This window comes from Hirundo rustica, chromosome Z (genome assembly GCF_015227805.2).
Source record: "Hirundo rustica isolate bHirRus1 chromosome Z, bHirRus1.pri.v3, whole genome shotgun sequence".
In the NCBI taxonomy this organism is placed as follows: Eukaryota; Metazoa; Chordata; class Aves; order Passeriformes; family Hirundinidae; genus Hirundo; species Hirundo rustica.
In genome coordinates, this window is record NC_053488.1 from 22,346,493 (window position 1) to 22,360,206 (window position 13,714).

General features: G+C 41.9%; 1 protein-coding gene across 4 annotated transcripts in view; it reads right to left on the reverse strand.

Annotated features, from left to right (window-relative positions):
* Positions 1–13,714, reverse strand: part of UBAP1 (ubiquitin associated protein 1) — a 35,981-nt gene that overhangs the window by 2,793 nt on the left and 19,474 nt on the right. For 3 of the 4 annotated variants that reach the window (XM_040089774.2, XM_040089776.2, XM_040089775.1), the window contains 5 exons: positions 9,032–9,156; positions 6,241–7,164; positions 2,822–2,860; positions 2,174–2,371; positions 729–830 (listed from right to left, as the gene is read on the reverse strand). In XM_040089774.2, coding sequence (XP_039945708.1) covers positions 729–830; positions 2,174–2,371; positions 2,822–2,860; positions 6,241–7,164; positions 9,032–9,156 — 1,388 coding nt within the window. The remainder of the gene's footprint in view (positions 1–728; positions 831–2,173; positions 2,372–2,821; positions 2,861–6,240; positions 7,165–9,031; positions 9,157–13,714) is intronic. The other variant, XM_040089777.1, reaches the window with a different exon arrangement.

Consider the following 13,714-nt stretch of genomic DNA (forward strand, 5'->3'; position numbering starts at 1 on the left):
ACATTACCCACTTCCAATTCTGGGGCTGGGCCAATAGCAAATGAGTTTCTCAAACTCAGTTGCTTTCCATCGTCATACTGCTATTGCTCTGTTTACAAGATTATCACTTGATACCTCTTGTCCAAGAAAGGCAGGAAGGCCTATCTATGAGGGGGTTGGGTTGCACCTTTAAAGACTTCATGTAATATCCTGTCACACAATAGCCTGGCAGACTTTAAAAGATCCTCCTGTCCTCACTACCCACACCTTCGGTGCTGGTAAAGCAGCCAGACAATGAACCAGACCCCAAAACATGCATTTTTAAGATTCTTTCAGAGCAAGCCCTAACCCAATTTGCTGAGCAGCCAGGCAGATGCACTTGTGCAAGGGAGAAAATTCATGGCCAGGACAGACTGGCAAGGTTTGAAAGACAACTGCTGCTGCTGCAATGAACTCTATCTGCACCAAGCACCACGCCCACAACAGAGCTCCGGGCATTCAGAACAGTATGACCACAATAAGCAGGGTCTTAAAAAAATGGATGCAAATGAGACTAACAGAACAGCACAGACAAATTCTAATGCTTTAAGAATTTTTAGCTTTATCAACACAGAGATGTCCTTTGGCAGTCAGTTTTAGAAACAAGACAGCATTACCATGAAAGGCAGAATTACATCAGCCAGAGGAACGGCCGCTGGAATTCCCTGTCATGGCACATTTTTCTATTCCTGCACACATTGCACCCTCACCTTCTCCTCTGAACACTGATGCATTTCCAAAGCTGCTTCAACAAGAAGTGGATCAAAGCCCTTCTCACAAAGCTGTCCATGTGCAAACAGGTAATCCAAAACCTGTGGAGAATGAAGAAAAACTATGTTTGCAGAGAGGTACTTGCAGCACGGAGCTGAATGTCACCTTGGTACATTGCAGAGGGGCCAAGCATGATTCTACCCATGGCTTTACCATGGACAGAGATACAGTCCTTCCTAGCAAAGTTGAGACACTCCTTCTACAAGAGCTTGTGCAGAGAAAGCAGACAAACCCTTCTGTCCTGCTGTGCTCTCTCTGACCATCTCCTTCGTTCTACTCCAAGAAGCCTTAGAAGTGTATCTTCAGCCCTCTGACGGCAGAGCAGAAGTTTTGTTTTGCTTTTTCTATTACAAGTTTTAAAAATGAAACTACAGGTCCAGCAGTCAGGATGTGTCTGCTTTTAGCTTCCTCTCAGACAGCCACAAGAGCTGATGCAATCTGAGAGCAGTCAGCCTTTGAAGATCAACTCAGCATACTAGCAAGTGAGATGCAAATCCCAGCTCATGCACACAGAGACTGCTGCTAAATTTCTTATCCATACTCAGCTTTTAGGGGAAAGGTGAGGTAGGCAATACTAGGTATATGGAAGAACAGAGCTTGCAAGTAGAGCAGGATTTAAAACCGCCCTCCTGAGGGACCTCTTTTTCATTTGATACCACCGTTCACTCCAGTGCACAGTTTAAGCCATTCTCCGTGTGTAGGGAGGGGGCCAGCAGATCAGTCCCACAAGCAGGAGTCCCTGGGAAATGCTCTGTGCAGCACACAGCCTGCTGATGGCTGGCACAGGAGGTTGGGCCATGTTCTCCTACTGTGAAGTGTTTGTTTGAAGCAGATGCCAGAGCCACGCTTGGCTCAGCAGTCTTTTGTGCCCAGGGACCTGTTTATGCAGGTGTTGGAAGCAGTGCTCAGGCAGGAAGGAGCAGCACGAGCATGCACACAAATCAGTCAATGGGGCCTTGCAAGAGTCTTTCAGAGCTGTCTTATGCTGCAGGGGCCAATCTCTCTAGAAGGAGATGTCAGCATTGTAAACCCTGCTGCTCAGAACAAGGGAAGTTGGCTGGATTTCTGCCACATGGCTCTACACATGGCACAGAGCCATGCTAAGCTTCCTCTGGATGTGTTTGTGGCTCCTGGGGAGACCCAGAATCTCTCCCCCCCATTTCACACAGAGAAAAGAGCCTATCCCAAACTCGACATGGCTCCAACCCAGCACCTGAAGATGTGGCTGACTCTAGCAGTGTCTCACCTGAAATAAGCATAAGCTTTAGGCTGCAACCCCCTATTAGAGTAACATTACTTATCCCACCCATTTAGCAAACCCAAGATGGCCTCCCAGCAGAACCAGCAACCAATCTTGCATTTTTTACACTGCATGAGCTCTTACCTGGTCTATGTTCTGTCCCTTCTTCTTCATGGCTTTCAGGACGTTCTCAGGTGAGTAGCCCATGTTGACCACTGTCTCCACACAGTGCCTCTCACTGGGGGACAGGCCCTGCTGCAGCTCAGCTGCTAGACTGCCCAGCCACTTCGTGCAGCTGTTGCTATTGGGCACTTTTGACACTGCAAAGTTTTGGTGTGTTACCTAAGGGGGAAAACCCAGAGGCTGAGGTGATGGTCATATCCTGCATCCCCACATCCTGTTTCTACCTAGTGCCAGAACCAGGATATCCCATGAAATTAATCCAAAAGATTTTCTAGAGTGCCCTTGAAAAGTTGTACACTGTGAGGATGAAACCAAGTAGCCTGATTCCCACCATACACTTTTAACCCTCAAAGCAAAAATCAACAACTCAGATTCTCCACAATGAACCCTCTCCTACTGGTGTGACCAAAGCCTTTGAACACCCAAGCCCTGCAACAGTGAAGGCTGGAATACAGCAAAACCCTACACCTCAAAGGAAGCACAGATTGCTTCCTTCATCTCAGGTTTACTCATCACCTATGGTTTTCTATACTCAAAGGAACACCATTTATCAAGATTCATAAACATGATCCAATGCAAGCAAGCACACAGGTGTATTTGGAAACTTACCACAGGGATTTCTGTTTCCTGGTAGTCTGGGTGTACCTGCTGGACAACACAAATAAAACAAGTATAAACACCATGCATCAGTCAGCAGAATTTGCCACAGCTGGGGGAGGAGGGTTTTATAGAAGTTTCTACTTTAGGGTCTGATCAGGCTTCCACATACAAGATGCTGACATTACCCACTGCCTGCAGCTATAGAATCATCATCATAAGTATCATTCCTCCTTTCAGCACTCTACAAATGGATTCTACTCCAAGAAGAATGTGTGTATTCCCACAAGAATTGTAAAATTGTTTATTCTGTCACTGTATGAGGTGCATGTTCACACAGCCCCAGTTCAGCTCCTGACCAAGTCTACACGGCCTGAATAAGTGTGATAATTTTGAAGTCATTGCCTAAAAACTTCTCTGGATTTTTTGACTGTGTGTAGGGGTAAGAGAAAAATACAACTATTTTCTATTCCCAAAGCACAGAACTCCATACACCACATAGGAACAACATGCCACACTGGCTTAAAAGAGCATGTGGGTTTTCTACTCAGCTCTTGTCCTACTCCCAGCACACCAGCAAGGCTGGATCACGTCCCCTGCTGTACACCTGCTCTGATTCTGTAGAACCACCTCACCACTTTGTACAACCTTGCCCAAGTTAACAGCAGTGCAATATCAGGCCTTGGCTCCAAAGCTGCCCATTTCAGTTCAATACATTTAGAATTCCTGCATTTTAAAGAGTTAGAACAACTGCAAGAAATCACTGTGGACCAAGAACCATAGTTTTTAGCCTTTCTTAATACTTATTATGCCAGCACAGATTGCTCAAAAGCTTGTTCACATCTTTCAGAAAGGCCTTCTTAGTGCCTGAAGTGAACGACAAAAAACCCTCTATAGAAAACCAATTCCAAAAAGATCTACTAGGATTTTGACAAATACAATTTATTTGCAAAAAGATCCCAAACCACCACCAAGGAGGTTTTGTTTTGCATTCCTAAACATCTTCCAGGGTAAAAATTTCTCTTCTAGAAAACCAACCCTGAGACGACATACTCGTTCTGATGCACTAGGGTACCCAAGAATGTCTTCTCATGATGCGTTCTTCACACACATCCTCTCTCCAGACACTTTTTCAAGGGCAAAAAGCACTGGAATATAGGATACATTGAAATAGGGAAAATTGCCCTGAAATCAGCTAGTGGATTATCAAACTGAAGGATGATGCTTTGTTATTGGTGCTGCAGCCAAGAAAACCAAAACTATTTCTGACACCAGAGATTCAACAGACTGGGAAAAGCAACTCCTCCTGTTCAATCTATTTGAGTTTAATTTCAACCTACTGTCTTCATTAGTCATTCCTACCTCTGTTAAAGCTGCAAAAACCAATGTACTGATATTCAAGAAAAATTAAAAGTGAGGAGAGGGAACCACCACAGAACCTATGCAGGCTCACAGAAACAACAGAAATATTTCCATCCAAGGACTCCTAGATCCAAAGATCCAATTCAGGGGTAAAGCACAAACTCCCATGGTAACTGCAGATTCAAAGTTAAAATTTCTAATCTTGTGAGGGAAAAAAAATAAAATCACCATAGAACACACTGGGATATGAGCCTTCTTCTCTTAGCCACAGAGATGATTGTGACTTCTTTCTACTGTTTTCATACTCTGAGGTTTTTTGTTAATTTAAGTAAATGCAACAAAAGAATTTAAATAAAATTTCTTGCATATCAGCCATAATTTTCCAGTGGAACTATACTGTGGAAACATAAAACAAGTATAATCTGAAGTCTTGGAATTTAAACACAAATAGCTATGTTCCATCAGCATAATTATTTCTTGGTTTACCACTTCCAAAGCATAAATAATTTCAAATTAATAAACTGACTTTATTACTTCTCCTAGTAACTACTTTTTTCCCCCCAACTTTGTATCTTCCCCTGCAGCATTGCCAGGAGTACACTCTCTCTCGGTCTTTAAAAAAATATAATAATGCAGGAAGATTTGAATAGTTTGAGTCTAAATTTAAGCATCTTCATGCCAATCTGTCTATTTGCAAGTGATCTTTTGTCCCCAGAGATACGATGTGTTCCGTAGCTGAGGTCATAGAGGCCCCTCTCACACCTGTGACCTGCAGCAGTGAGCAGGTTCTCAGCACACTGCTGCTCCTGCCGAAGTTAACAGTACTGAATTTGCTCCAGTCATCAACAAACAGCTATTCTGCTGTGCTCTTTCAGATACCCTATTTCCCAGGATATTGTACTTCACAATTTTGAGTGCATATACCTAACCCTGAAAAGAGCTGGGAGAACAAAAGGGGAGAAGCAGTATCACTTGTTTCAGAGCACGTGGTGTGACACAACAACTACAGTATGTCACTAAAACCACAGAATCATTGAAAAACTGCTTATATTGGACAGACAAAAAATCCCAGATTTTAGAACAAGTTAGAGGATTTAACTACACAGCTTTCACTAGGCTTCATGAGCACTGGTGTCCAGATCCTTGGTTTGTTAAAAAAAAAACAAAAACAACAAAAAACAGAAAAAACCAACCCACTAGCTTACTCTAATCTCTGTTCTTATTAACAAAGAGACAAAAACACCACCTGATGTGAAGTTACTGTCCTCAAAGTAATTTTAGAACTTGCAACAAGATTGAGGAAATGAAGAGTCAATCTCTCCTCTCAGAGCCATATGTGACCAACTGTAATGGTAAAAATACAAGATTATCTTTAAGGCTGGTTTTGGTCTCCACCAAGCAATGACTCTACCCTCCTTCACAAGAAAGGGTGAATATGAGATTTTACTACAATTTTTTCCTGTTAAAGATTAGGTTTTTAAAGGATCTCAGGAAGAAAACTGAAATTAAAAAAAGAAATAGGCTTACTTCACTGCAGGTCAATCGCAAGCACTTTTCTTCTCTGAATGACACAGCACATCTGTGTGTTTTAACTTATTATTACTTCTATTCCTTGAGAAGCCTGCATTTCCCATTATTTCCAGCAAATAAACAAGCAAACCAAGGAAGAAAACCAGAAGAGATTTGATACAAAGCCAAACAGCACTTCAGAATCAGATATATCTCATCTGGGTAGGACAAAATGTAGGACTGTACATGGAAGATGCCTAGCTCAAAGGTGTGCAACTATCAACAAAAAATGAGAGCTGAAAAGCTGAAAGAACAATCATTGGAACTGGTCTAAAAATGTCAAATTTGGGGGAAAATGTAGGGTAATAATCTGAGGATCAGAATTACCACCACAGAGACCTGTTGGGTTGATCAATTTGCAACGTAAGTTAAGAGGATCTACAATTCACTCCTAGTAAATTAAACTATAACCAAAGTAACATGGCAATTTAGAGGCAAGAGTTGCCTGTGCACCTGCACCTCTCACCAGCAACCCCAGTTCTACTCCACTCCATGTTTACCGTAGTCAATGTGCTTTGAGATGATTCTTCTTCTGTACAAACAGTCGAAACAGCCAGAGAAGACAGCCTGGATGAAGGGGATAATGTCTCCCTGCCACTGTCCTCATTTAGAGCAGAAAGACCAAGCGTATGGTGTCCATTCAGTTCACTGGCCTTGCTCTGCGCACAGGTCTGCAAAGAGCCAAGCAAAGTGCCATTGCGGAGACAGGTAGTGCTGTGGAAAGTGCTTGTAAGCTTTGATGATTTCTGATCACCCTCATCGCAGTCAAGCTTAGGGAATGACAGGGATTTGATATTGCTCACTGAAGTGATGGGAGAAAGGGACACTTTGGAAGACAAGGACATCTTTTCACAGTTTCCCAGCTGCGGTAAAGTGATAAAGCCATTGGGTTTGTGAAGGGGTTTGAAGTCCAACGTGGCCCTTTCTATGGATGCCAGAACTTCCTCATCTTGCAACACAGAATCAGACCCTCCTTTAGGCAAAGTATTATCTAACAGCTGGGCAACAATTGGCCCAGTAGTACCAACATGAATTTCAAGGATATTTTTTAATTCCTCCTTATCATCGATAGTTTTTAATTCCAGGTTGTCAAACGGGTCTTCTTCACATTCAAAATCAGCTGGGTTGAAATCTGCCTTTGGTCGAGGTGGACTGAGGACCTTTTGCTTCACAGAGCTGGTATTGGCCGGGGTAGGAGTCAGAATATTATTGTGCTGCAGGCTAGCAAGGATGGGGTTAATAGGAGGAGGCATGGCTTCAGGGCAAGGTCCCTCTGAGAACCCCATCTTGGTGTTGTCCTCTGGCACTGCTTTTGAGTTTGCTAGAGCTTCTTCTGCCTTGTGTTCAGCTTCTCTTTGGGCAGCCTGAATTTTTTTGATGTCTTCAGCCCACTCAATTGTTTTCTTTTCCAGTGTGAAGTCATACTGGATGGGAGTGGAAGGGAAAGGAGAGAAGGGAAGTTTAAAAATAATAATAAAAATAAAATAAGTTATAAGGTTCAAAGCTGCTACCTCTAACAGCAACAAAAATTAACACAAAGAGAATAAGATCTAGATGAGCTACCAGGAACAGCACCAGTTTTTCACAACCTGCAGATTGACAAAGCTGGCAGACATCAGGCGTACTTAATTTTGCCACTAACAGGAAAACCTGGCTGCAGCCTGGATTAGAATACTGAATTTTGCCTCCTTCCTATGTTTAGCTTTTCATTAGAACTACTCATCATCCCAAGATCACAGCCCTCCCACCTTCTTCCTCCAGGACAAGGGAGGTAGCCAGGGGAACTCAAATGAGCTATTACATGAACAATCGCACCCTGATCTGGCACCACTGAATTATCCCTAGTCCACAAATTCTACAAGTCATTCAGCAGAGTATTTTTGCATCCAGAGGCCAATACAGTATTACTCAGCTTCCCTGAAAAGATTCCTAAGGGACTCGATATTAGTGCTACACCCATTGGTTTAGGCAGTATTCTCATTCCCACTCCAGTGCAGTGCCTCACCAGCCAAAGTGCTGTGACTACACCAATGACAACACCTAAAGGCAGCAGCAGATTTTCCTGTAGTTACTGATGTGAAAGGATCTAAAAAGCTTTTCCCATTTAACATCAGGTCCTTCAAGGCCAGATCAGCACAGGGAGGCACCTACTCACCACCAATGTACTGACCACAGAGTTGCTTAGTTGTAAAGAGCAAAATTCTGAGGAGCCTAACTCTGTCTTTAAATATCCACATATTTTTTTATACTAAACAAATGAATGGGAAGCTATGTTTCCTGCACTTTTTTTTTTTTTAACAGCACTCACTACAGCAGTAAAAAGAGTCAAATTCCACTGTGAGATGCACAGTTCACATTGTGTGGGGTGTTGCAGTCTGAACAGGCACACTATGCTGGCTGAGCCCCAGCTTGGCAGTAAAATGGAGAAACCACACAATCCAGCCAGCAAAGGACATCAGTGTCACCTTCGGCTCTCCCACAGCAGCTTAACTGAGTGGGAAAATGCGTACTAGGAAAATCAGGTAATTGTTTAATGGTTATGAGGGAAAAGCTATGAAGTAGGATAACAGGGTAATGCATAGGAAAGGGAGAAAACAAAAACAAGAAGAAAAAAGCAGAACCACCAACAGCAATCCATCAGAGACAAAGTAAAAACAATCATCAATTGGGACCGGTCAAGGAAAATCATGGATCCAAATGAGAAAACATAATTCAATTAGACTTCCTCTACCACAACCTGCATTTGGAGATTAGATTTCCAACAGTTACGCTAAAGCAATTAATTTTATGCCACTAACTGTTTAACAGAAACATGCTCCTCAAGATAGGGAAGCCATCCATGTATCAAGCTGTAATCTGTTCACTCCACAGCTCAGAAAGTATTCTCACTCAGAACTACACAGAGGAACACACAAGAACTATACAGAAGAAAACCACTGAAAATTATGTCATTGCCCATGTGTATCAGTCCTTAGGATTTTTCTTCTTAAAAATCATATTCCAATTTCGTCAAGGTATCATTTATAACTAATACACAACAAAACCACTGTGCTTCTTTGAAGCAGAGAGACTAAAATGAATGCTTAAAAATAAAAGCCTAATGGCTTTTTTAAGGCAATAAAAATTAGAAGCTTTTTGCATGACCTATCATATTTTATTTTTCTATACAGCCCAACAGATCTTCTAGAAATACAAGACTGTGTGCTAACTGTGACAACTTGGGATGTACAGCACCACAGGCTGGGGCCAGGAGTGAGGGAAGAGAGAGCAGGAAGGCAAAATGTCACTTACCTGTGCATCTCTAACAAGCTGAGAAGAATCAGACAGACAGAAACCAATGGGTAATCCAACCTTTGCTGGGGTTTTGAACTTGTCTCCTATCTTAAATGGGACATCATCAAGGTAACTGAAAGGCCCTGAAATCAGAAGCAGAAATTGTATTAAGAAAAAAAAACAAACCACAACTCACAAATTTCACCTTCCAATTCAGGCTCACATTGCTATATTTGGGAGCTATTTCATCTCTGCTGTAGCATCTACGCCAGATAACAACACAAACGGAGTATGAAGCTGTTTGGATCTCAGTGTGTCAATTTAGTTTAGGGAGTTTGCTCAGAGTTTGTTTAATTCCTAAATTCTAGCCCATTACTGTTAAGGGAAAAAAAAATGGCAAACCCCCTCACAACCACAATCCACAGATTTTGACATCAATGCAACCAGTATCTTAGTTTCCCTTGTGACAACACTATTCCTACATAACTGGATGCTGAAGCTCTCCTGAACACTGTATTCTATCTCTGTAAAAAGATCCATAATTTTTGTTGTATTCAAAACGGTTTTAAAATCACTCAGCTTTAGAACAACTAAGACAAACTACAATCCAGGTTTTGACATACAAGTAGTAAGTAGTGTTTGGACAGAAGTGGCCACAAAGGCAAAGTGATGAACCAAAGCCATTTCACTTTAAACAAAACACAGTGAAATATCAACACTATTTAGCACATCAACTCTAATTTTTGAAAGAAGGCAATCTAACTTTATCAGGCTCAATATCAGTCATTTTTCTTCTAGGATGACACTCTTCCTGCAAATTCACAAGGACAAAAACACTTAGAGCTCAACCACCTCCAAGCAGTCAGACTATTCATGTTTTACTTGAGTGACTGTGAAGAAATATGAGAAAACCCAAAATACAACCTAAACAGCTTCTCCATTAACTGAAAGTGGTCTCTTGGATCACCGGTCTAAGCTTTTAGAAAAACTTGCAAGGTTTCTGGCATGTGTAACAATCTGAAGAGCTACAAACATTTGTAGCTTCTCCCTGAGAGACAGAGACACAGAAAGACCTCAGCGGCAACATCTAAGATGGTGTTCAGCTACGAAGTCCTTGCTTAATTAACTGTGACGTGCTGTTTTTATCTGACCCATTTTCATACTCAGATGGCAGTTTAAGTACTGTTTGTGTTCCCTCACTGTTGATTCATCAACAAGCCAGCCACAGACTCCCAGAGGCTGAGCAGCTTTCATAAACAAGAACATCCTGTCAATTTGCAGTTAAAGGCTTATATGCTGTAATTACTCGAGCTCTCACACTATGCACACACTGGGTGGTCACAGAATCCAAAGGACACTTCAAAACGATCAGGATGAACAACCTACATCCCATCTGTAGGTCCAGGGTGAAAAAGCATTTTCAGTGATCCTTGGAATCACGTATCCAAGCATTGCACAGCACAGCATCCAGGCAGCACCTCACTTAGCCAACACTACCACTCTTTGCAACACGGCATCCAAATTATACCTGAGCTGACAATTCGAAAGTCTGATAAGCCAAAGCATTTGCTTATAAAGAAATAACAACTGTGGCAGCTTCTGCAGCCAGAGTGGTAAATCATGGCCAGATCAGAGACAACCAGATCTGCCAACTGCTGCTACCACAACCTGCTTAGTCCCACTGGCTCAAGTCCCGATCTAAGCCAGATGATCAAAGCCCAGCAAGATTACCCCTCCAAAGGGATCTCCCAGCCCAAATTGCTCACCGTGCAAATCCTTGTCTTATTAGACCTATGGACAATATGTAGTGAGCACTTTCACTTGCACAGCTACACCTGATGCGGATACCAGCCACAGAGGGTACAAGTGCAAACTTTGCTGTTTACATAACAGCAATCTTGTTTTGCACAACAAATAAAAAATACTAAGTACAACTAGACTAGCTATATTGACAGCTGCCAGCTCAACCACAGACTTAGGAATAAAAACTTCCTACTTTCTCCCCAGTATACTGATTTTTTTAATAACAACCCTTGTTATAACCTCATCCTGAATATAACTATGAGAAAAAGCCCACAAGTGCATAATAAAAACACCTCAAATGGTTTAGGACATTTGATGGCAAAAAGTCTGAAGCGCAACACCTATGCACATAGAATTCAGTTTGTTCCAGCCCAATCAGAACAGTAGTTGCTTGGTGAAGTTAGAAACTTATCAAGAGAGCCTGTAAGAGATGGTCCAAAGATCCCTCATCTGCCTCACGACCGTTGCCAAGGACAGAGAATGGAACCCTGAAACCCCAACACAGGAGTTCTGGCCTGGCTAAGGTGGGATGTCTGCCAAGTGTTGCCTCGCAGGAGTGCTCACTGGACCAAAAAACTGGTCAGGAACAATGGGCAGGTCACAGTGGACTGGCTGTGCTTGCTGCAGAACTCATCTGTCCTGTACCTGTTCTCTCAAAGGATCTCCCCACCCTCTGGGCCACCCCATCAGGTGGGTGGGTCCCAGTAGAGACTGTTTTAACAATCCTTTTTCTGAGCAGATCACAGTGAACTCACTGAGGAGTAAAGGGTGAAAATTGTTTTAAATGCCATATTCTAGAGCAGTAAGAAAAACCTACATAGAAAGGGTATTATGAAAGACATTGTTACAACAGTCCCACATTCAAGTGAAACAACTTAAGTTTTTACCAAACTTACTTATTTAGTAAGTCTGTTAGCCACTTCATCCTTGTATCGCTTAAAAGCACACTGAGTAATTTCTGTGAACAAGCCTGGTAAAAGTGTACTTGTCAGCCCAGTCTCTGGCACTGTGCTCCGTACTGCATTCCTGGCACAACAAACTACTACAAGAGCAGGATTTCTCTCTACTTCAGTATAACTTATAGAAGCGTCTTTCAGTTTGGCACCAAAATGGAAACACTTCAGGGGAAACAAACAAGTACTCCCCCAAACCCCCCAGTTACGAATGGGGAACAGTTTTGAAACCACGTGGGACTTAGTTGCTGTGGTCATACAAACCACTTACGTAACTGTTGGAAATCGGAATTCAAAAACTTTTAAATTGTATAGCAACAGCAAAAATACTGAAGCATCACACTTGGCAAAATCCACATAGGAAAAGGGATTCCTTCCCCTCCACTCATACCTTGTGTTTCTATCTTCATCTCCACTTGAACATGGTCCTGAGCAACCTGCTCTAGGTGACCCTGCCAGGGGTTTGGATATTACAATCTGCAGATGTCCCTGCCAGCCTCAACCATTCTGTGATTCAGTGACAGCCCTCTAATAAGCAGTTCAACAATAATCACAAGAGATACATCAACTATATTGACCGATTTCATCAGCCTGTCAGAGACACAGAGCTGAAGGCAGCCATGGGGATGGATGCTCTGCAGTAAGGCAAAACTCACTTAGTAAGATAACAACCCTGGAGCAGACTGAAACAACTGTCCTGTTGATCTATTAAGATATAATTAAGACAAGGGAGTCGCTATACTACTCCTCAGTAACAGTACTGTGACAGTGTGATTAGGAACAGAGGGTACACAAAGGAGCAGACAAGTTAACCAGGCAGCTTACGGCACCATTTGTTTGGACTTTGTTGTTTTGAAGCCAGGAGCATGTTCCACCATATCATACTGCTCCGGGAAATATTTAAGACATGTTGAATTCTAGCTCTAAGGAGCCTTTGCTAGTCTGGTTAGGTGAGGAGAAAAATAAAAACGCACATAAAAAACAAGCAAATCAGAATGCTCACAGGGACCGTTTATAGACACAGAAGCAACTGCTGAATAGCTGGCAACTACCAAATGAAAAAATTAGTTATCTTGCAGCAAAGGAGGAGACCATATAAAAACAAAGTTTTCATAGGCTATTTTTATTAATCTTTAACTCAGTATTTAAGTGAGACATTTTTTATTTTTGTATTTCCACTCTACACCTGCAAGACTGAATAAAAAGCTCCAGGAAAAACGGAAATCCCCAGGATCCTTTTATTGGAAAAATTATCCAGTAAGATCAAGGCTGAATTTCTAAAACCATTAGTTTTGATAGCCTGAAAAGTCGTGATTACTAATTTGAGGAAGCTACATTACATACAACCAACTGAAATTTAATGTTACATAGCAATATTAATTACTAACAAATTACATCCCATTTTCTAAAAAATAAGGACATTACAGGCAAATAATTTTCATTATACAAATCACCTGCATGACTTTATGTATCTAATATGTAGAAGACAGAAAAATAGAGTCTCCACCTGCCTTCTGAAACAGGTTACTCCAATTTAGGAGACAAATTCATGGCTATGCAAAAATGAAACACAATTCAATGTTGTATTAAAAGATTTACTTTCAATTCAACTTCTCATGTGACTTCCACCGGAAGATACTACAGATCTAGTCTCCAGCAAACACCAGAGTAGTTCAGCTTTGATTTTGAATGGGAATTTTTTGGGGAAGGGGAATGTGTTATTCTGCCATGAAGGAACAATGAACAGCCAGAGACTGATTTTCAGTTTAATCAGGGAACAGGTGAACACAGCATCAGCAAGCAACTATGCAAGAAGAAAGCCAAGGCACCTCATTCCTAACAAAAAGCTACTCAGAGGCTAAACAGATTAGCCTCTATGGACTGTCTAGGCTAGGACATTAGCTAGCAGCAACAGAAGGATTCATCCTGCTGAAAAGACAACGAT